The 25,034-nt window shown below is 36.4% G+C and overlaps 1 protein-coding gene across 2 annotated transcripts in view; it reads right to left on the reverse strand.

The window, feature by feature from the left end:
• Positions 1-25,034, reverse strand: part of BRWD1 (bromodomain and WD repeat domain containing 1) — a 119,899-nt gene that overhangs the window by 51,773 nt on the left and 43,092 nt on the right. For both annotated transcript variants that reach the window (XM_032631477.1, XM_032631476.1), the window contains exons 14-21: positions 24,352-24,502; positions 23,981-24,115; positions 20,032-20,160; positions 19,629-19,854; positions 14,085-14,270; positions 9,944-10,127; positions 7,569-7,662; positions 2,899-3,030 (exon numbers count right to left, since the gene is read on the reverse strand). In XM_032631477.1, coding sequence (XP_032487368.1) covers positions 2,899-3,030; positions 7,569-7,662; positions 9,944-10,127; positions 14,085-14,270; positions 19,629-19,854; positions 20,032-20,160; positions 23,981-24,115; positions 24,352-24,502 — 1,237 coding nt within the window. The remainder of the gene's footprint in view (positions 1-2,898; positions 3,031-7,568; positions 7,663-9,943; positions 10,128-14,084; positions 14,271-19,628; positions 19,855-20,031; positions 20,161-23,980; positions 24,116-24,351; positions 24,503-25,034) is intronic.

Below are 25,034 nucleotides of genomic sequence, written 5' to 3' on the forward strand. Positions count from 1 at the left end.
AAGAAAAATCAATTAAAAGTATAAAAATTAGGAGAGAAGTAGCAAAACTGAACATTGTATAAATGAGAGTGTACCTGGAAAACTTCACAGAATCCAATGATAAAATTAACTCAAAAATACAGTAATGTAGCAGGGTGGAAAAAATTAAAACTTGAAGGGGGAAAAAGGCCAAAAACACGATAGAAAAATGGCCAAAAGACATGACACACAATGCACAAAGATGAAAAAGACTCTAAATATATAAAAATATGTACAACTTCACACATAAGAGAAATGTAAACTACACTGTAAATAAACCAAAGACAAAAGGACAAATATTGTGATTCCACTTACATGAGGTACCTAAAACAGGCAAATTCATAGAGACAAAGTATAAGAGAGGTTACCAGGGGCTGGGAAGAGAAGGAAATAGGGAGAGTTCTTGTTTAATGAGTACAGAGCTGCTGTCTGGGATGATGAAAAAGTGCTAGAAATGAAGAGTAGTGATGGTTGCATACATCTGTAAATGCAGTCAATGCCACTGAACTGTATACTTAAAAACAGCTAATGGTAAATTTCATGTTACATATAATATTCTATCACATAAAAGAACAGCCAAAACATATAAAAAATAAAACTAAGATACCATCTCTCGCCAATTCATTGGCAAAAATTAGAAATTGTAACACACTGTTAGTAAACAGTAAGAAAACGGACACTCTCCTACACCACAGGGAGGAAAGCAAGTTGGAATTCTCCTTTATGAGGAATTTTTATCAGCATCTCATAAGATGCAAACGTGTTTATCTTTGGGCCCAGCAATCCCATTTCAAGGAATGTACCCCCCCCATAACATCTCCATCATTAGACAAATACATACATCTACAAGATTATTCATTGTAGCATTATTTAAAATGAAAACGCTGTAAACATCCTAAATGCCCATAACCAGGAGAGTGGTTAAATAAACTGTCACAATCAGATAACTTAAATATGATGCAGCTCTTTAAAAATAAATAAATAAGGAAGGCACTTATGAACCGATATGAAGTGATTTTAAGAATATTTTAAGTGAAAAAACCCAAGTGCAAAAGAGTATCTGTGGTATGTGACATTTTGTGTACAAAAGGAGAAAAAATATACATGTATCTAATTGAGTATATAGGGGAAAGAAGAAAAAAAAAACACAGGAAAGATATGCCAGAAACTAGTGAGGATGGATGGGAACATTTATCATAATTATCCGGAATCATTAAAGGTTAAAACATGCTCAATACATATAAAGAAGAAGAAAATAAATAAGAAAGGTGTTACACAAAATCATTTAAGTGAACGGTTAGCAGCTAACATTATTGGATATTAGGCAGTGTTTTAAACACTTTACATGGTTAACTAAACGAATTCTCACAACACCTCTGAGGGACATACCATTAATTACTTTTACAGATATAGGCAGAGGCACAAAAGTTTAACCAACCTGTCGAAGTAGAAGAATTTGGATTTAAATTCAAACCCTATGTTTGACGACTACCCTAATGCTTTATAGAGGAATTCAAATTGTTCATCCTTATGTAACATTTCAATCCTCAAAACATTCCTGATTAGAGAATACTAACATTCTAATATTAACCTTTAAAAACTCTTTACAGAAATACTGATTTCCCCCAAAAAAATCAAAAAGAAGAACAGTAACTTACATATGATTACTGTAAGTCATGAAAAGGGTTAAGACAAAGACTTCTTAGATATGACGGCGAAAGCACAAGCAACTAAGGAAAAAACAAACTAGACTTCATCAAAATGTAAAACTTTTGTGCTTCAGCGGAAACAAGCAAAGAAGTGAAAAGACAATCCAATAAATGGGAGAACATATTTCAAAGTCATACATCTGATATAAAGGATTTGTATAAGAATGTATAAAGAACCCTTATAGCAATAAAAAAGACAACCAAATTGAAAAATGGGCCAGAGATTTGCATAGATATTTCTCCAAAGACATACAAGTGGAAAACAGCACACGAAAACATGTTCAACATCATTAGTCATTAGGGGAATGTAATCGAAACCACAGTGAGATACCATTTCACATCCACCAGGACAACTGAAATCAAAAGGACAGAACATAATAAGTGTGAACAAGGAGGTGGAGAAACTGGAAACTTCATACATTACTGACTGGGAACATAAAATAATACAACTACTTTGGAAAACAGTCTGGCAATTCCTCAAAAGGTTAAAATACAGAGTTACCATATGACCCAGCAAACTGACTCACAGATATAAACCCAAATGAATTGAAAACTTATGGCCAAACAAAACCCTGTACATTAATGCTGATAAGGAGCAACATCCGTAACAGTCAAAAAGTAGAAATAATACAAATATCCACCAGCTGATGAGTGGGTAAACAAATTGTGGTCTATTCATATAATGGAATATTGGGCAATGAAAAAGAATGAAGTATTCATCCATGCTATACATGGAATCAGCCTTGAACATTACACAGTAAGTGAAAAAAGCCAGACACAAGATCATACTGTATGCTTCCATTAAATGAAATGTCCAGAATACAAAAGTCCATGGGGATAGAAAGATTAGTGGTTGCCAGGGGCTTGGGTGGAGTAAGAATGGGAAGTACTTGCAAATGGGTACAGGGTTTCTTTTTAAGTGATTAAAATATTATGAAATTAAATAGTGGTGGTGATGGTACAATTTTGTTAATATACTAAAACCACCAGATTGTACACTTATATGGTATAACAAAGCTGTTCAAAATTGTTAGAGAAATTCAAATGTGAAATTTCATCTTAATCTCTAGAGAATACTATACTTCCACAAAATTTCAAGGTAGATTCAAAGTAAAGAGTTAAGACAAATTATTCAAGATTATTTTATATATTTTAAAGTTATGAAACTCACATGTCTTACAGAGCTTGAAGATTCATTTCCAGAAGACAACTCAAGCCGTCCAAGATTTCTTCTACCATAATTTGGATATTTACGCCTACATGTCCTCTGCCTAGACTGTGACATCAAAGCCACGGAATCAGACTGAAACACAAACATGCAGATGAAAATCAACACTTAAGTAAGTACAATCTTCAATAAAGTATTTCGCATTCTATCCAATCCCAAAAGGATTTAAGGCAAAAATAATAATAATAGTTCAAAAAATAAAATATTCTTGAATGGGTATTTTTGCCACATACTGTTAACCAAGATTGGTTTTTGTTACTTTTAAGATATTTAGAAAACATGGCTAAATTTAGGCACATTAAATCATCATTTTCTAAACTAAACCGTAAGTTAATTGGCTTACCATAAATTAGATAATAATAACTATAATCCAAAAAAGAAATCACTTTAAAATATATATCTTAGAAGTGAAAATATATATTCATATATTATGACGCAGTAACCAACCTTAAGGAATATATCACTGTGTGAATACACAGGTATAGAGAAATATCTGAAATGATCCTCAAACATCAATCCTAGTTATTTCCAGGTTTTAACTTTTTGGATGATTTGTTGTCAGTACTTTCAGTTGTGCTTGAATTTTTTAAATATCTTTTTTTTTTTAATTAAAACAAAATAATTAAATAATCTTTTAAAATCAGCCAAATAAAATAGCTAGATTGAAATGGCAGGGGAGGGGGGGCAGGGGAGGGCACATGCTAGTCCTCCAACACCAAAGTCACGTATGCGAGATCACTCAGTGAAAGTACACATTCCCAGAACTGATATACAAAATCAATTTTCACGTTAGTGCCATCTGTTTGATAATCATTGAGATGTTTTATCATTTCAACATATCCTGAACAATATATCCTGGCTGATTTTAATACAACTCTTCTTTCCTTAATTTGTCAGTACTTATTTTGTTAAGGCAAAAACTCCTATTAATGAATTTCATGACTAATATGTAAATTCAGATGGACCAAAACTACCACTAAGAAGAACAAGAAAATGTGTCAAAATATATATTTTTTAAAAAAACGGTTTGAGGGCCCTATATACCTAACAAGGCTATGAAGATTTACAGGACCAATACACGAAAAAGGATACAAGCAATAAAAAAGAACCCTAGAATTTCACTCTGGAAGAGGAAGCTGAAAGGTTTAGCAGGTAAGCAAAAAACTGACAGACTAAACTCTTGAGTTATGCTAACAAAAATTACAATTCGGAGTCTCCTATGTATAGGCAAACACCTCAAGCTTCAGCTGTTAGCCCAAAGAGCTATAATCTAGACCTATAGGTAAACCACAGATAAACAGTAATCCCAAGGAACTAAAAGCCCATCCTTGTCTGGGTGAAGGTGATACAGGCTTGAGAGTGGCCCTAGTAGCCTACCAGAAGCAAATTAAAACCTTCTCTGGAGAAGAAATGCCATCCTAGGCTTCAAACCATCTCTAACATCTAACATTCAATCAAAAATACAGGCAACAAAGAAAATGTGATTGTAATAAAATGAGAAAAAAATCAACACAGAATGCAAACAGATTAACAGGGGAACAAGATAATGAAATAACCAGAAATGGGTTTTTTTAATAACCAGGGCTGATTTTCAAGGAATTAAAATAAAGAGAACTTCAGCAGAAAACTGAAAACTCTGGAAAATTCTGAACAGAAAAATACAATAACTAAAACTAAGAACACAAGGTTATTAGCAGGATACACACAGCTGAAGAGAACTAACTAAATGGAATATATTCGGTCAGAAAAAAATTCAGAACAGCAAGAAACAGCCTAAAAACAAAAAAGACAGAAAATAGGGCTTCCCTGGTGGCGCCGTGGTTAAGAATCTGCCTGCCAATTCAGGGGACATGGCTTCGAGCCCTGGTCCAGGAAGATCCCACATGCCACGGAGCAACTAAGCCCGTGAGCCACAACTACTGAGACTGTGCTCTAGAGCCCGCGAGCCACAACTACTGAGCCCATGTGCCACAACTACTGAAGCCCGCACACCTAGAGCCTGTGCTCCGCAACAAGAGAAGCCATTGCAATGAGAGGCCCATGCACTGCAACTAGAGAAAGCAGCGCACAGCAACGAAGAACCAAAGCAGCCAAAAATAAATAAATAAATTTTTTTAAAAAAAAGACAAAAGGGAAAGACAAGAAGTAAAGGATAAAAACATGTACTATGCAAATGCTAGCCAAAAGAAAGCTAGCATAGCTACATTCATATACAAGAATTTGAAGAATAAAGCACTACTAGAGATAAGTTCATAACGGTAAAAGGTTCAATTCAGCAGGAAAAAGGGAAATTCTAAATTTGTACACAACAAATAACATAGCTTCAAACTACACAAAGCAAAGTAAGTAGAAACAAAGAAATCTACAAACATAATGAGACTTTAATACTTATCTCACTATAAGCAAGAGTGCAATCGTTTTGAAACCACATGTGGCATTAACTACTAAAGTTGAACATACACATACCCTATGCTCCAATAATTTCACTCCAGTGCATATACTCAAAAGAAATACAGATGGGGCTTCCCTGGTGGCGCAGTGGTTGAGAGTCTGCCTGCCGATGCAGGGGACACGGGTTCATGCCCCGGTCTGGGAAGATCCCACATGCCGTGTAGCGGCTGGGCCCGTGAGCCACGGCCGCTGAGCCTGTGCGTCTGGAGCCTGTGCTCCGCAAGGGGAGAGGCCACAACAGTGAGAGGCCCGCGTACCGCAAAAAAAAAAAAAGGTAATAAAAAAAAGAAATACAGACAGATACCAAGAAATATGTACAAAATGTTGAAAGCAATATTGTTCCTAACATACTATTCCTAATTCATATTCCTAACATGAAAACAACCCAAATGTCCTTTAAGAATAGATTAAACAGCAACATTCTCATTAAGGAATACTATCCAACAGTGAAAACAAATGAACTTCAACTACTCACAACAAAGACAGATCTCACAAGGGCAAATGCAAGCCAGATACAAAAGATTACATATACATACTGTATGACATTTAGATCAATGTTTCTTATCCTTTTTTTTCTTTTTTTTTTTTTTTGCGGTACGCGGGCCTCTCACTGTTGTGGCCTCTCCCATTGCAAAGCACAGGCTCCAGACACGCAGGCTCAGCGGCCATGGCTCACGGGCCTAGTTGCTCTGTGGCAATGTGGGATCTTCCCGGACCGGGGCACAAAACTGTGTCCCCTGCATCGGCAGGCGGACTCCCAACCACTGTGCCACCAGGGAAGCCCTTCTTACCCTTTTTTTAACATTACCACTACCCTATAGGAAACTTGACTTTCTCCTAATTTGCTCCCTCGAATTGTAATACCACAGACATACATACAGTATGTAAACACTTATGTAGTATACCTGTACTTTGTACATCAACAGATTAAGTATAAGGCTTAGCCTTCTTATCCAATACAGGGTTTAAAATAGGTAACATTTTTAAGACAAAAGCTAAATTGAAATTTTTAAAGCTCTCTGCATTTAACTTTATAACTTTCTTGAATAACTTTTGATGTAATTTAATTACAGATTGTAATTTATCAAATTACATATCCAAATTAGAAATTTCTGAATACATAACAGCACAGTAATCAAATGTTTAAAAATCTTTCAAAACTTTTCCAGCAAAAATAAATGAAAAAATTTCTTAAAAATGTTAGTAAATTTAACTTTGAAGGCTTTTTATCATGAGAAAATATTCTAACTATAGCTGAAGATAGTCAACATTTTTTTCTTTTCAGTACTTGGCGTAATAGATTTGAATTATTTTTAAATTAAATAATAAGATAGAAACTATTTTTATTTAATTCTCAAAGCCCAAGTCATAAGCAAAAACACCACGCATCAAGGCAGTTAATGTGGCAGACAGGCATGCACAGGCCATTTCTCACAGTATGGCTACCAAACTGAATGACCAATTGAGAGAGTATCTTGCAAACACAACCATTTTCACCATAGTTTTGTAGCACTGATCCTGCATACATTTTGTATAAATTCCATTAACTTGTTAATGCTTCACATATGATGGTCAAGAAATTAAACACTAAGGAATAAGATTTTCTCAGGTAGGGTTGGGCTTTGTCGCAAACCATTGTGACATCTAAGATTTTTTATAAATGCATGATTTGGAAAACATCAGAAACAGACAAAGCTAACCAGCATCTTTAGAAGTCAAACAGTTGGTTACCTGCAGGAGAAAGGAGAGAGTAGTGATTGGGAATGGATACAAAATGCTTTTGATGGGCTGGCAACGTTCTAGGGGTTATTAGACGATAACATTTTGTTTTTAGGCCGTGCCGTGAGGCATGTGGGATCGTAGTTCCCCAGCCAGGGATCAAACCTGTGCCACCTGCATTGGGAGCTCAAGGTCTTAACCACTGGACCGCCAGGGAAATCCCAACAATAATTTTCTAGAATCCTTCATCACTGTTAGGCATTAGGCTACTTCCCGCAAGTTTCAAGCCACTTCTCCTAACACCTGTACAACTTTATGTCTACTATTTTAAATCCCAAACAGAAGACTAATATTACTAATATTCTCAGTGATCAAAAAGAAAACTATAAATTTCAGTTTAATTTCTAATTTGTTTATTCCTAAGGAAATGGAATTTAGGTTACCTTTTGTGAAAGATGGAGAGTCTTCCTCTTTCTTCCAATTATATAAAGATTTCTTTCTTCTTCACCTTTCTCTATTCTGAAGTCTTCCAACTTCCTACAAATTTAAGTACCCAGTTATATTAATTGCTGATAAATAAAGGATATATAGAGAAAAAAACTAATCATTATGATTCTGGGAATCATAACTTAAGTATTTTTTTAATTAATACAGAAAATTCCTAAAGTTATAACAAAACTTAAGGCAAACTACACTTTTCTAGAAATTTAATATAACCAAAATCTCAGAGGCAGCTAGTAGGTCCTATTTTTCATATTTAACACAGAAGTATTCATTCATTTGTATTTTGATTGGCCCTATGAGGACCAACTCAAACAGAATCTCTCATGTTAGCTACTCAGAATGTACCTACGATTTTCCAAGATTGCAAATCCATTCTCTAAAGGATTCTACTGTATCACTCAGCATCTCCTTCATAAAAACTCAAATGTATTTTAGAATAGAGTTCTAGAAAGAGCTATGCTCTTCTTTGGGAAAATGACTCACAAAATCCATTCTTCTTTCTTCCTTAGAAGCAAAATCTCAAATTTTCATCTAGGCTCTTTGCTGCTCTAAATAGAGACTGTATTACCTTGCCTCCTCTGTAGCTAAGTGTGGCCATATGGACATTCTGGTCAATGAGTTATGAGGAGACATGTCATGTGGGACCATTAAGTCTGCTTAAATGAAATCCCTTCAACTAGAAATGTCCTTTTTGCCGCCGGGGAAAATGCTGGGGAACCATGATTCTAGCCTTAAACTACTTCCAGTCTTCCTTTATGTTAACGAAATAAATGCTCGTTTAAGGAACTATTCTTCAGGACTTTCACTCCTGATACCTGTTTGCTTCCCTTGATTTTGACAACAAAAAGTATCCTAAAATGACACTTTCAGTTCTGATGACCATGCAACTCAGACATAATTTTAAGGCTTAATTATAGAATGCTGCATACACGACAGTGATTTTCTGTATTTCTCATCCCAATTCCAGATTTTGCTTTTCATTAGTTTATCATATACTTATAAACATCCTTAAATTCACTGTATGAAATATAAATATTATCCAATATTACTTCACCAATCAACTGACTCTTCTGGCTAAACACATGAAAACTTTTACAAAATTACCTTCAAGGTATTAGTTATTATGAGACACAAACATGACAGAATACTGAAACATTTTAGATATCAATGAAAAACAGTATTTGCTGCCTCCATTCTGATAACTTGAAAATCAGTACATCACAATTCAGTACAAGGAAAACCCTACGATCCACACTATACTTATGAAATATCATTTCTCAATAAAAGAAAATAGGGCTGCTTAAGAGAAAAGACTAATCCTAAGTCTAGGTCAAGAAATTTACAAGAAGAACCTATAACACCCTGCCATGCCTGACAGCAAAGATGCTACACAAGGCTACTACATCATTTCAAAAGGACGCAGGAGCCAACCTGAAGAAGCTCCTCCTGGCCAAGATAGAAAAATTTAAACATTAACAAGGACATTAGAAATAAGCTAAATCACAGCAGTGTAATTAATACAGTGAACAAACACACAAACTGGCCACTGCAGAAGAATATAAAGGAATAAATCTTTATTTTGAAGGTAAATAAAGCAAAATGAGCAGGTAGCTATCCTGTTTTTTATACAGAAACTTGTTTATTATATACAAACTTTACTACTGGATAATCAAATAGTAGATGTGGGTAAATTTTTATTTGGAAGTAGCCAAGATAATAAAGACTTCAGAGCTGAAATATCACTATTTTATAATCCCTAATGAATTAATGAACCTGGGCAGTGAGTATCAGTTCCTGCTAGCATCACAAAAAAAAAAAAAAAAAGAAAAGAAATAAAGAAAAAGATATTATGTGCCTTCTGATGGAATTTTACCACTTACAAAATACTCTTGCAAAAAACTAAAAATATGACATTTGGAACAACTGGAAATTTAAACACTGGCTATTTGGTTCTACTGAGGAATTGTTTGTTTTTTAAGATATGACAATGGCATTATAGTTATATTTTAAGACAATTCCTTATCCTTAGAAATTACATACGGACATACTTTTAGACAAAATGATATTATGTCTGGAATATCTTTCAAAATAATACTGAAGGGAGAACAGGGGGTGTTTGTATAGATGAAACAAGATTGGTTATGGAGTTAAAGAACAATTTTGACATTTTCCTACCACATTAAAATACATCCCAACCCATTACTAAAATATATGTATATGATTATTTATACCACTAATGATTAAAATGTGTAAATAACCATATAGATATATTTTCACAGATATAAACAATATTAATAGATATCCTAAAACAAACCTAAATATGCCTAGTGGTACCTCTGGTACAACCACTCTTCGTTTCCAGGCCTGCAGGTCACGCTCTGTAGCCATCTGACTACGTGGAGCATTCTGGTGCATCTGACGAACACCTTCCACTTGTCCACTACGACGCAGACCAATATTTGGAGGGGACTGGATGTCTAAGCTTAGTCTTCTAAAACCTAGGGAAAAATTGTCAAGAATGATTACAAAACAAACTTCAATCTAATATGCATATACATTCCTCCTACTATGACACAAACCAAAAAAAAAAAAAAAGATCTACTGAAAAAACTTTGGAAAAAAGAATCTTAATGTGACTGAGATCAAAATGTAGGCTACATGGGGACTTCCCTGGTAGCGCAGTGGTTAAGAATCCACCTGCCAGTGCAGGGGACACAGGTTCAAGCCCTGGCGCGGGAAGATCCCACATGCCGTGGAGCAACTGAGCCCATGCGCCACAACGACAGAGCCTGCGCTCGAGAGCCCGTGAGCCACAACTACTGAAGCCCGCGCACCTAGAGCCTGTGCTCTACAACAAGAGAAGCCATCACAATGAGAGGCCCATGCACCGCAACGAAGAGTAGCCCCTGCTCACCGCAACTAGAGAAAGCCCGCGCACAGCAACGAAGACCCAACGCAGCCAAAATAAATTTAAAAAGATCTCTTTAAAAAATGCAGACTACAGAACATTAACATAACTATTAAGCTCAATTTCCATTTTTATTAGACTTTCTGAAATTTAATGTACAAGCATTTTCTATAACAATGTTATATTTGCAGTCCTAAAACCCTCCTCGCCTTCCTCAAAACTGCAAACTAAAAACACATCTTTCGGGCTTCCCTGGTGGCACAGTGGTTGGGAGTCCGCCTGCCGATGCAGGGGACACGGGTTCGTGCCCCGGTACGGGAGGATCCCACGTGCCGTGGAGTGGCTGGGCCCGTGAGCCATGGCCGCTGAGCCTGCGTGTCCGGAGCCTGTGCTCCGCAACGGGCGAGGCCACAGCGGTGAGAGGCCTGTGTACCGCAAAAAAAAAAAAAAAAAAAACACATCTTTCTGGAAAAATTAGCACTGCAAATAGATGCCTCAAACTGTGGTGGCTTTATAATAAGAGCTCTAACAAAAAACATTATTTGTGACCTAAAGAGATAATCTAAGCCACTCAAGCAGGCAAGTTGCCAGAGCCCATTATTAAAAATTCACAAAAATGCAAAGTGGGGAAATGCTGGCAGCACCTGAATTGGAGCTAGAAGAGTGGGTAACAGGGCAATGCAGACCACATCAAGCCCTAAGCCTATGCAGAGCTGATCAGGTAGACACAGGAGGCAGGGCAACCTCCCAAGAGCTGGAAGTCACAAAGGATGGAGACCACCCTGGGGGGATGTGGAGGGAATCCCAGTCAAAGTACTTGTTTTCTTGAACCACAGGGTGAAGGGGATCCTGCTACTAATGCAACAAAAAAAACTGGGGGCTATATCCTTTCCTACGGGAGGCTATTAAATTTTACTCCAAATACACCAGCTCTCCTTGCTTAGGGTAAAACTCAAATATGAACAAACAAACCTCTGCATTCTTCTATGTACAACATTCTGTTCACCAATCAAATGTGAACCAATTTGCCGTGCACAACATATTATACTCCATCTATTAAAAATGACATTAAATGCCCCTGCTATTAATCCAAAATTTGTATTAAAATATATTGATGTTTAAGAAACACTTTTTGAATTGAGAACTAAAAATAAATTCTAAATTTTGTGTGTGTGTGTGTCTGCACTGGGTCTTCGTCGCAGTGCGTGGGCTTTCTCTAGTTGCAGCAAGTGGGGGCTACTCTTCATTGCGGTGGGCAGACTTCTCATTGCCATGGCTTCTCTTGTTGCGGAGCTCAGGCTCTAGGCACATGGGCTTCAGTAGTTGTGGCACGTGGGCGCCATAGTTGTGGCTGGTGGGCTATAGAGCGCAGGCTCAGTAGTTGTGGCGCACAGGCTTAGTTGCTTTGTGGCATGTGTGATCTTCCCGGACCAGGGCTCAAACCCATGTCCCCTATGTTGGCAGGCAGATTCTTAACCACTGCGCCACCAGGGAAGCCCTAAATTCTAAATTTGACTGCCCAAGTCATAGTATTATTCTCCAACAGTTTGAAGAAAATATATGTTATGTATCACAACATTACTTGTAATAGCAAGCATGAAAAATAACTTAAGTGGCCATAAACAGATTAATTACAAAGACTGGTTATTCCACACAGTGGAGTACTATGAAGCTATAAAAAGGAATGAAGACGAGCTCTGTGAATGCAAAGAGTGATTTCTAGAATATGCTGTTAAGGGAAAAAAGCAAGGTGCAGAAAAATGCATACATATCTTGTGCCTCTTGCTCTGATGCGCTGAGAAGAACACAGCAACTATGCAGTATTCTTACCTAAAATGTCTGACCTGAATCCAATTTTGAGATAATCAGACAAATTCAAATTGAGGGAAATTCTGTGAAACAACAGGCCTGAACTCTTCAAAAGTACCAGTGCCATGAGGGAACTGTTCTAAATTAAAAGAGACTCAATAATTAAGCACATGGACCAAGGCTTGATTAAACCCTAAAATTTTAAAAAGCCATGAAGGACAATTTTGGGACAAGTGGGGAAATGTAAAGATTGTACATCAGAGAGCAGTACTGTATAGTCTGTACATTGTGTAGTACTGTAAAGTCTGTTGACTGTGACCATTGTATTATGATCATATAAAAGAATGTTCCAGTTCTTGGAAGATATAGAATGAAGCCTAAGGGATAAAGTTCACATCTTACTCTAGAATTTAGGAAAAAAACATACCTGAGAGAGAGAAATTCTTTCAAGTGTGTATGAGACCCATACAAGACTGTTAATAGCATTTCTGTTTGAGATTAGCAAAATCTCAAAACTACCCAAAAGTCCATCAAGAGAATGAATTAATAAAATCAGATATACAACAGAGTACACAATAGTCAAAATTAATCCAATGCGACAACTGAGCAATCTTAAAAATACAGCACTATGTGAAAAAAATTAAGTCGCTTTATAAACCTTTTATAAACCTTTATAAACCTTTTGATAAAGTTAACCTTTATAAACCTTTGGATAAAGTTTAAAAACAAATGCTTTTTATTCATACATTTAAGAGTGTCAAATCTATTTTTTAAAAGGCAAAGAATCAACATGAGATTCAGAATAGTTGTTATCTTGGGATAGGGAAACAGGACAGGACCACATAAAAAGATGTAGATTATTATCATGATTTAAAACAAATAAAAGAGGAGCATGTGTAAATGAACAATAAGAGTATGTCAATGGGCTTCCCTGGTGGCGCAGTGGCTGAGAGTCCGCCTGCCAATGCAGGGGACACGGGTTCATGCCCCGGTCCAGGAAGATCCCACATGCCGCGGAGCAGCTAGGCCCGTGAGCCATGGCCGCTGAGCCTGCACGTCCGGAGCCTGTGCTCCGCAACGGGAGAGGCCACAACAGTGAGAGGCCCGCATACCGCAAAAAAAAAGAGTGAAAGGGCAGAAAGAGCTGAAGAAACTGTTCAGAACACAGCACTGAGCAATAAAGAGACAGGAAATTTTATAGCATTTTACAGCCTCTCAAATCTTCTCTTATCTTCCACAAGGTTTTAGCTTTTCTAGAGTAAGTTTTCAGTTGCATAACAATCGCCCATCTCTTCTAGATTATTTCCACTAACATTATTATTACTACATTCCAATATCAAGTACTTTGCCCTGAAAACTCACTTCAAGCTTTCTGATTCAGTAAGAAACATTAGGGCTCTACTCAATTCAGTTTTTTAAGGATTATAAAGGAAAGGAAATCTAGTGTTTCCTTTAGAAAACACTTTGTTCTTTACTCTTATTTATTTAATGTAATTTTGTAAATACTCTTATTTTAGAGCAAAAAGATTTCAATAGCCTTTCATAGTACTTGAAATTCCAATGTCCATTTGTTAGCCCATCAACCTTACACCTAATAAAGCTACCTCCAGACTACTACTCAAGTTGTAAGCGTACATTGCTTAAGGCTTTTTACACTGCATGTAGGGGACAATGACTTCATTTATTCTTCAATTTCAATCCAGCCATATTAAGGCAAAATAGCTCTCATATTTATTACCTCTTCGGGGTGTTTCTTCCCCATTTGAAAGTCCACCTGGAACAGCATCTTGACCTGCTCCCATTCTCTGGTCTTGCTGCTGCTGCAACTGTCTTATCATTCCATCAAGAACACTGGACTCTGGGCTTCGTTCACCATTGTCATTGGTTTGTAGGCTTATAATTTGTTCAATTACCTCTCCATCACCTGCAAATTCAATGAATGAATATGAAATCATAATACATATGAAGAGGAAAAAACTTTCAATAGGCTACAATTTAAATTACATTAGCAATTGTCAGAATTCTTGTTTTTCAAAAATAATCAATTAAAGATATCCTTTATATTCATAACTAATTAAGTCATAGAAAAAAATTCAAAACAAACTTTAGGTACTAAGTACCACAAAAACCTCAACAGAGGTTCTGAAATCCCTAGCAGTGAGCACCTGGAAACACACTTGAGTGAAAGTGAAAGTCTTGTTTTTCTGTTTCACATTAACGCCCCTCATTTATACAAGTATTTCATTAAAATCTTCTCTCTCAAGGTCTCTCTGACTATAACAACCAATAATGTGCGATTTCTGATGTAGAGAAAAGCAGTGGCATTTCTCTGTCTTATGAAATAAAAAAGAGTAAGTAACACCTTTTAGGCCTTCAACAAATGACCACTCCCAACTCCAGCTCTCTCCCACCCCAAGTACGCACAGTTGAGGGAGGCAGCTTCCACATGCCTCTCCCACCAAGCTTAAGTCACTCTTTCAAATAGGCTTTAAGCATAGCCATAATCCTCCACATACAAAATCAGATATTTTTAAGTGTCTTTGCTTCTTTATTTTTCAAATAATACATTTTCAGAGATATTTAATAGGTTCAGTTAGTGTTAATGGATAAAAAGTGTTAGATGGTTGTGGGGTCTTGAAATTTACCTAAACATTGACATTTTCATGCAAACAACTCGTTACATATCCTCCCATCATAAAACGCATCTTCTTTGAACATAATATATAACATGGACCACCCCCCCCACCAGTTTATAAGCAGAACCTTAACAAATTGAAATTAATAGGGTATTAGGCAAAAAGAATGCAAAGATATACTGCCATCCATAGTAACACGTCAGAAACTGAAAAATGTCATATACTATTTCAGGGGGAAAAATACTTCTATCCTACTAATCTACTTTTAGATCCCTTAAATCTTATTGATGACATCTCCATTTTACTGTGGAAATCAATGAAGAATTTAGAAGAGCTAAACAAAATCCACGGAAATTTTTTGACCACTGTCAAAAAATGAACTAAGACAGCAAGAAGTGGAGCCCTAATCTAAAAGGATAACAAGGGACTTCCCTGGTGGCACAGTGGTTTAGAATCTGCCTGCCAGTGCAGGGGACACGGGGTCAAGCCCTGGTCCGGGAAGATCCCACATGCCATGGAGCAACTAAGGCCGTGCACCACAACTACTGAGCCTGCACTCTACAGCCCACGAGCCACAACTCCTGAGCCCACGTGCCAGAACTACTGAAGCCTGTGCGCCTAGAGCCCATGCTCTGCAACAAGAGAAGCCATCGCAATGAGAAGCCCTCGCACCACAACAAAGAGTAGCCCCCGCCTGCTACAACTAGAGAAAGCCCGCACACAGCAGCGAAGACCCAACACAGCCAAACATAAATAAATAAAATCAATGTATATTTTTTAAAATTTCGTAAAAGGATAAAAAGACTTTAATTAGGACTAGGAATAACATTAACATCCCTAAGATCACAGCATAGAACCAAAGGGAAAACAGCAGAAAAGGAGACTTCTAATCCTCTCCCCTCCCCAAAAAACCCTATGTAACTTTTCTTTCACAGCACTGAATTTAAATGTAACTTGGGAAATATCAAGAATGATACCTGTTTCTACTTGGCATAATGCAGTCACCATTCAAGTACTAAAGAAGGTTTCTACACATAAAGGCTTAAGTACTACAGTGCCCTTCCACTATAAACTACTACAACACTGGAAAAAATATATATGAAAGAAGGGCTTTCAGATATTGGATAACAGCACAGGACTGTGATCCCTGAGAGAAGACAATGGAGCCCAATCTTTTGATTGCTCCAGGTAACAGCCTGGAGGCAATCTCCAGACTACAGAACAAGGAGAGGGAACCCAAGTACCATCCAGAGGTCACAATGAGTTGAGAGACAGAGATCAGAGTCTGAGAGCAGGGGAAAGATTAAAATATGCAAAGCTGAATATCAGAGAGGACTGGATTGCACAGAAAGCTCAGAGGTACACAATGAGGAATCGATTCTTTGGCTAAATAATATGTGCACACATTGGTTAAAACTCCACCATGCTGGGGAATAAAACATGAAAAAGCCAAGCCATTTTTTAATGCCAAAATATTGCCAGAACTCTCACCGGGCTGGCAATAGTACACCTTCCCACTAGCCAGTATAGAGACTTCAGACACAAACAAGAACTGTTTTAAGCATATTTCCAATGTTAACACTCCGAATATTTTTAAATGTGTGTTCAAATCAGTGGAGAATACAATGACCGCTAGTAGTTTGGTGCCACGGCCTTGATTTGTGCTCAGGTACCAAATGTTTCACCCAACACTGCTTCTGTTTCATCAGTGCAAATGTCAAAGGTAAATAATAGTTCCGTATTATTATGAAGATAGTCATAACCTCGAAGAGCCCATAAAAGGTCATGGATAGAACCATGGGTCTGCAAACTACACAGTGACAATTTAGGCCCTAGAACAACCATTAAAAATAAGTAGGACTAACAGGTATTGCTAATAAAACATTAGTGGCAATAATGATAAAACACTAAAAAATAAGCAACTTCAAAAAAGTTTGGGAAAAATGGAGAAACGGCACAAAGAACAGAAAGGATAGACAAAACAAGTAGCATTATGTAGAGCTTTAAGCCTGACTACACTAATAATTATATTAAATGTAAATGGTCTACATAGTCCAATTAAAGGACAGGTTGTCAGACTAGATTGCTGCCTGCAAGAAATCTGTTTTAATATAAAGACATACTGGTTAGAAGAATTGAAAAGATACAACATGATAACACTAATTTTAAAAAGTTGGATTATTTACTTTAGTATGAAACAAAGTTAATAGTCTTCAAAACAAGAAATACTCCTGAGGATAAAAAAGGACATTTCATAATGATGAAAGAATTAATTCAGGGCTTCCCTGGGGGCACAGTAGTTGGGAATCCACCTGCCAATGCAGGGGACATGGGTTCGAGCCCTGGTCCGCGAAGATCCCACATACCGCAGAGCAGCTAGCCCGCGGGCCACAACTACTGAGCCTGTGCTCTAGAGCCCGCGAGCCACAACTACTGAAGCCCACGTGCCACAACTACTGAAGCCCACGTGCCACAACTACTGAAGCCCGTGTGCCACAACTACTGAAGCCCGCGCACCTAGAGCCCATGCTCCGCAACAAGAGAAGCCACCGCAATGAGAAGCCTGCGCACCACAACTAGAGGAAGCCCACGAACAGCGAGGACCCAATGCAGCCAAAAATAAATAAAATTGTAAAACAAAGAATTCACCAGGAGCACAATCTGAAATATGTAGGTATATAATACCAGAATTTTAAAATACATACAGAGAAAATTGAGAGAACTGAAGGAAAAAATAAGACAAATCCACAGGATAGTTGGATATTTCAGCACTCCTTAAAACAGCTACAAAATGGAAAAAAGACAAATGGTTTTCAGCTACTAGTGAATAGATAAATGATGGTATATCCATACAATGCTGCACTATCAATAAACAGGAAAAAAACAACTGATACCTGCAACAGGAATGAATCTCAAAAGAACCATGTTAAGTTAAAGAAGCCAGACACAAAAGACTACATATTGTATGATTTCATTTATACAAAATTCCTTAAAAAGGAAAAGTCAAAGTGACAAAATAAAACAGTCATCACAAGGGGCCAGGAGAAGGGAGAGGACTAATTCCAAACAGGCCCAAGAGAACTTTTGGGGGCAATGGAAATGTTCTGTATCTTGATTGTGGTGGTGGTTTACATGACTGTTTAACATTTCTCAACTCATATGAATTGTACACTTAAAAGTGGTGAATTTTGTTGTATATAAAGTACACTTCAATCAAACTAATAAAAAAAATTTGAAAGAGTAAACATATAGTGATTTACATTAATCTTTAACCTTAAGGTGATTTAGTTTCAGTAAATTAATCCTCATCCAAACAAAATAGAAGCATCTTTTTTCTTCATTTAATAATATTAGGGCTTCCCTGGTGGCGCAGTGGTTGAGAGTCCGCCTGCTGATGCAGGGGACACGGGTTCGTGCCCGAGTCCGGGAAGATCCCACATGCCGCAGAGCAGCTAGGCCCGTGAGTCATGGTCGCTGAGCCTGCGTGTCCAGAGCCTGTGCTCCGCAACAGGAGAGGCCACAACAGTGAGAGGCCCACGTACCGCAAAAAATTTTCAAAAATAAAAATAAATAAAAAATTAATTGCATTTAATAATATTAGGGAAAAACATTACACTGCCATGAACAAATACAAAAGCAAACAAAACAAAAAACTCTGTACTTGGCTAGGACAGGCAAAGTACAAGATGGGACTGGAACATCTTTTGCCAGAAAGTAATGAAGTGCTCAAGGAATGATGGGGACTTGGGAAAATACACAAAACTCAGCTTGAATGGACTCTCCCAGCCAAATCCAAGGATAATATGAGCAACTAAACAATGATAGTACGTGATTGTAACCCACTATATAACAACCGGGAAGTCCATACTAAAACTTAATAAACGAAATAAATAAATAAATGGGAGAGTAGTAGATGGCCAGCTAATGATAAAATGCAGATGCAACGATAACAGAGTTAGAAAACTGTTTTGCAACGTTCAGAGTAACAACTGATTCAGGCAAATATTATCAATGGATCCTAAAAGTTTGAAATAGAACAGGTTATTTAAACCACAAGCTACTTAATAGTTACAAAGAGAAAAAAAAAATTCATAGTGGAAAACCTTGGCGGATACCAAGTGTTCAAAGTCAGCGTCACCAATAAGTGCACAAAACACAATCGTAAGCATCCTTACATGATACTCCGAAGGCTACAACACCATTTATGTTGTCTTCTTTCCAAAATGCATAACCTGAACTTAATCAATGACAACTGAATTTAATGTGCAGTCCCAAATTAAAATCTACATCAAGGGAGGAAAAAAAGCTATAACAGGCATTATTAGAACAATAATATTTGATTACAGACTACAGATTTGATAACAGTATTATATAATTGTTAAATGTCCTAATTTTGATAACAGTTTATGATTACATAAGAAAATATCTTTGTTCTTAGAAAATACATACTGAAGTATTTAGGGGTAAATGGACATGAGGGCCAGAACTTAAGTGTCAAATGGTTCAAAACAATAATATGTATCTAGCGATACAATAATAAAACAAAATATTAAGGACTGGTGAATCTGAAAGTACAGAAGTTCTTTGTATTATTACTTACATTTTTCAAATTAAAAATTAAACAAAACAAAAGACTTAGAACTTACTTGTTGCCACATAACCTAGCTGTGGAACCAAATGCTCATCTGCAGAATTCTCTCGGCCTGGTACTAATCTCTGATACTTAGTTGGATGAGGATTTCCATCTACATCTACCAAGAATGGTGGAGGCATAAGATGAGGAGCCTGCTGAGTTTGCTCATCTAAGACATAATTATTAGAATCCCTAATCAGTGGCCGATAGTCAGTATGGAAGAACATCTGATCGGGAATCTAGAAAAGGCAAGTTTACAAATTGATATTTTGAGGTTTACACATGTTAAAGAAAATAAATTATTAACCAGTTAACGTTATTTGAAAAGACAAAAAAATTAAATCAATACATCTAACCTATTTTCAAAACATCCTTTATAACTATTTTACATGCTGTAAGAAAGTATATGAAATGACCTTTTCATATGGCTTGCTGCATCCAAAACCAAATATCAGAAGGTGACCGTGAGAATCTGTACAGGCAAAATGCTGTCCATCCTGTGAAAACTTACAGTCAAATACAGCTCCATGTCCTTGTCCTTCAATCTAGGAAACACAGAGGGAAAAATGTATGACCATTTCTTTGTAAGAGCTTTTGCTATATCAACTTCTGAAAAACCAAATTTTTAAACAAAGTTTTCGTTAAGCACATGTTAATATTTTCAGAAAATAAAATTCATTTTAGATAACACTAGCCTAGAAAAAAATCTCAAAAGATCTTCTAAGAATTAGTTCTCAAATTGATCAAATGAAGGATCATAAACCAATCCAAAATGAAGGCTTTCTTTACTTCTTACATGTGAATGACAATTTCACAAACTTTTCTTTCAATATATAACAAAAATCTTTTGACTAATAACCTACAAGGGAGGGGCTTCCCTGGTGGAGCAGTGGTTGAGAGTCCGCCTGCCTATGCAGGGGACACGGGTTCGTGCCCCGGTCCGGGAAGATCCCACATGCCGCGGAGCGGCTGGGCCCGTGAGCCATGACCGCTGAGCCTGCGCGTCTGGAGCCTGTGCTCCGCAACGGGACAGGCCACAACAGTGAGAGGCCCGCGTACCCCAAAAAAAAAAAAAAAAAAAAAAAAAAACCTACAAGGGAAATGATTAAAGATTAATAAAGTTTGGAATTCATGAACTAAAATCAATACTTTTACGGAGTTTAAGCTTTCCACTTAGATGACTAAGTGGAAATGCAAAATTTGTAATGCTGCAAAGTCTCAAGGGTGCATATGTAAATGCCTGCACCTGCAACTACCTTATTTCAAACTGCCACAAATTTCAGAAAGGATACTCTAAGTGCATCATGAATGTTGCCTTAAATAGATAACTTTTAAACTGTTTTCTGTTTTATTCTTGTTTTTTTTAACTGTAAATTATAGTAGTTTAGTATTATCAATTTATAGTTAAATGAGTTGTTTCATTAACTCAATAGTGTAGAGCTATGCTTATCTGTTGTCTCAGCCTATAACTTTCCAATAATTAAACTTTAGGACAAGTTAAACCAGCGTTGGAAAAAGGATTCCTCCACCCAACTAACTGCCAAAACAAACTCACATACATACCTAAATACCTGCTCGAAAAGCAATAATTCACTACTGCTATACCACACATGACTGAGTGCCAATTAACAAAATGGGGTGGGGGGGAGGAATTAAGGTATTGGGATATTTAGGGACTTGCTGAATAAGATAATCCATGTATACAAATTTGCATTCTCTCGTAACATAAAAAGGAAAAAAACGTGTAAATATTTTTCCTCCTATTACACAGATTCACCCCCAGGGTCCTTTGAAGAGCCACCTCCACCACAGCCCAACCTACACCCTGGCACCACTTCACACCTCTGGCCTGAGACCTTCAGTCCAAGTAAAGCAGAGGAGGGTGGGGAGGGGAGAGCCCTTGGCTGGTAAAGCAAAGATGGTGGCAGTTACTCTCCTATCATACATGTGGAACTTACTGCACCAAAAGCTTTGCTCAGGGTACCTGCTGAGAAGGAAGTTTTCCCAAGTGGGCAAACCTACCTAGGCAGAGCAAGACAGACTCCAGTTTTTACCTGCAGTCTGAAGAGTCCTACACAATGATTCCTGACAAAATCCAACCTTCAACTGTGCCTGGAGAACACTTCAGTGTCACATTATGTTAACTATTTACTTAATGAAATACTGTTTTTGTTAGTAGTTTACAACCCTACGTAATTTGTCTAGCATTAAAGAATTAGGAGACTCTCAGCTGAGCAGTAAAGGTAACAAGAATCCAGTATACAAGGCCAATTTTTGGTGTCTGACTGGAAATAAGATCATCGTTGCCCATTTGAGACTTTTTTCAGATTACTCTTTGGCTTAGAGGTTATTTTAGCTTATATTCTGTTTAAAGCCTGAATTAATGTAGTTTTCTGTTTTAATAGATTAAATTTAGTATGTAATGTTCCTATTGAGTTTTAAAGGCTAATTAAAAGATGGATGTACCTATGAATTTTAAGGCCACAGAAAAACTGAAGAAGGCTTAGTTCTTTTTCCAGTAATTTGAACAGAGATGCAAGTTTCAGAGATGCCCAATGATGTACTTGGGTCAGGCTATTTGAGTTGTTTTAGTGCACTTAATGTTAATAAATAAAAAACTGTATTTTAAACTGTTTGTTGAAGAAACTGTCCAGTGTAAGCACATTGAAATTAAAATTTTAAGGTCAAAAAAACCCAACAAAAACATGGAACACATGAACTAAGATGATCTTCAATCAAATATCTAAGAATCATTCACCTATAGGATGCTACTATATTGCCTCAAAAATTAATTATAGTTTGAATTGGATCTCAATATAAACTGAAGAGTAATTTTATAAAACCTATCATATATATATGAGATATATATATATATATATATATATATATATATATATATATAAATCAAAAGTCTTAACAATGTACAAGCCCTTTTACACACTTCCCTCAGAATTTATCCCAAGGAAATAATTAGGGATCTACCTAACAGCCAAGTATAAAAACATTCAAAGTATTGTTACTGTGCATAGTTTAGAAACCACCTAAATACTCAACAACAGTAAATTAAACATATAGGTAACATACTGCTAAAATAGGCTGAATTTACCGTCAAAAATACATTTGCAAATTCTTAAAGAATATTTAAGGGTTTGAAAAACATTCTTTACATAAAATGAGAAAGGATTACAAAACTATGTGCAACAATGCCAACTACTAAATATGTAAAGAACGATGCCATTAGAAAGCCTTCGATGGATACTGATATTTGTGAAAGTTTCATGAGGAACCAGACATTTACATAGTCTCTGAAAAAATCAGTTTAAAATTTACAAAGAAAAAAACAACTATTTTAAAAATCAGTGGGGAAACTTGGCAGATGCCACCTTAACCAAATATTAATAATTACCACCATATAACAGTGGAACATGTAAATATCATGTGCCGTCTAATATAATGCATGGACGGCACACTACCATTTATGTTTTATTACATCAAAAAAATGTGAAACAGTATTGTATCATGAAGAAATATCAGACAAAACAGAGATATCCTGTAACATTATTTGCCTGTAAAAGGGCAAGATATAGGAAAAAAAAAAGGCAGAATTATTGATCTTACAAAACTAGGGATACATAACTACTTAATACAATGCATGATCCTGAATCAGATCCTGGTCCAAAGGGTAAAATATAACTATAAAGGCATTATTAGGACAACTGACAAAATTTGAATGTAAACCTGGATTAGATAACGCTACTTTATCAATGTTAAATTTGCCTATTTTGGTAACTGTATTGTAGTTATGTATAAGAAATTCTAAAAATATGCAATAAGATCGTAATCTGGTTTTCAAATATTCATGTGCAAAAAGCAGAAACACTGAAAAACAAACAATGATGTTCGATTCCCTAGATGACTCCGAGTATTATTTTTTATTATCAAATTTTTTTTTTTGGCTGCACCACGTGCCATGTGGGATCTTAAGTTCCCCTGCATTGGAAGTGCTGTGTCTTAACCACTGGATGGCCAGGAAGTCCTTATTATCCAATGTTTTAATAAATTTAAATAGTGAAAAAGTTGTGTGAATTACCATAATTTTGCCAATTTAAACACAGACAGGGACAAATTCACACACACAAAGCTAAATAAATAAATTTTGAAAATCTTTCCCTCATGTGAATTAGTTATACAGATTAATTTCACATTTGTATGTATGTATGTATATATGGCTATCAGATATTTATCAGACTGATTTCTAGAAATATAAACTGCCAAAATGTGCAGGTCGGTTTCTGGCTACACTTCATTATCCAAATACTTGAAACAAATGCAAACATGCATGAAGATACCTCTCACTCCACTTACCATATTAAAATAATGTTTCATCTTGGTGCCTTTTGTAATATCCCATATAAATATGCTGCCATCATGTCCTGCAGATAACATAATTCTGGAATCAAAGGGATGTGTCTCCAAAACAAATACTTCATCAGCATGTCCCTTTATTCAACAAAGTCATACAGTTAAGGAGGGTTTGCAAGTTACAAGTTTAAAATTAAAAGCCCATATTGTCACAGTGTATAAGAGTTTTTAAATATGTATTAATGACAGTAATTTATACATTAGTATATATACAAATTTCTATTCATTTGATAATATAAATGAAACATGTTTATTAAAAATAAAATTATAGTTCAAAAATTTTTTATTTGTTATATGTTATAAAAACTACCTACCAATAAGTTATGAAGCAGTTGTCCAGTATAAGAATTCCACACTTTGAGGACATGATCATTCACAGCTGTGACAACAATGCTATCATTCTGATTCCAAGCTATCATTGTTACTTTGGGTTTCATAAACCTTTCCTCTTCTAAAGATAAATCTCTGAGAAAAAAAAAATGAAATGTGCAATGCTGTATGTGTAGGAGGCTGTACAATGTACACAATCCCTCATCAATACAAAAATAACTGAAGTAATCCAGCTCATGTCCATACCTTACCAACTCGATAGAGAGTTCATCACATCTGACCCGCAAAAGATTATCTATAAACAGATAAGGGCAAAATCCTGAGGGGTAAGGGATGATTTACAAACAGTTCGGAGACTGAATACAGGCAGATTTCAGATTTCAGAATACCGCCGCTGCTCATAAAAGCAAAGCTTTCTCTCTACCTCTTTTCTAATTATTCCCTTCTCCTGACCCCAAGCCAGCCCTATTAAGTAATACTTTCAACTGCTTCACTCTCTATAGATGAGTTTTTTTTTCAAAAAACTTCAGGAAGACAGAAAGAAGGTAATTCATCTTCATGACCCCAATGTCTAGTAAAGTGCCTGACACAGACTCTCAATTTGCTGAACTGTAAATGAGCTGCATTCATCTCTTTCTACTTCCCTATAAACTGTTCCTACAGGTCC

The sequence above is a fragment of the Phocoena sinus genome, chromosome 4, assembly GCF_008692025.1.
Source record: "Phocoena sinus isolate mPhoSin1 chromosome 4, mPhoSin1.pri, whole genome shotgun sequence".
NCBI classification, from domain to species: Eukaryota; Metazoa; Chordata; class Mammalia; order Artiodactyla; family Phocoenidae; genus Phocoena; species Phocoena sinus.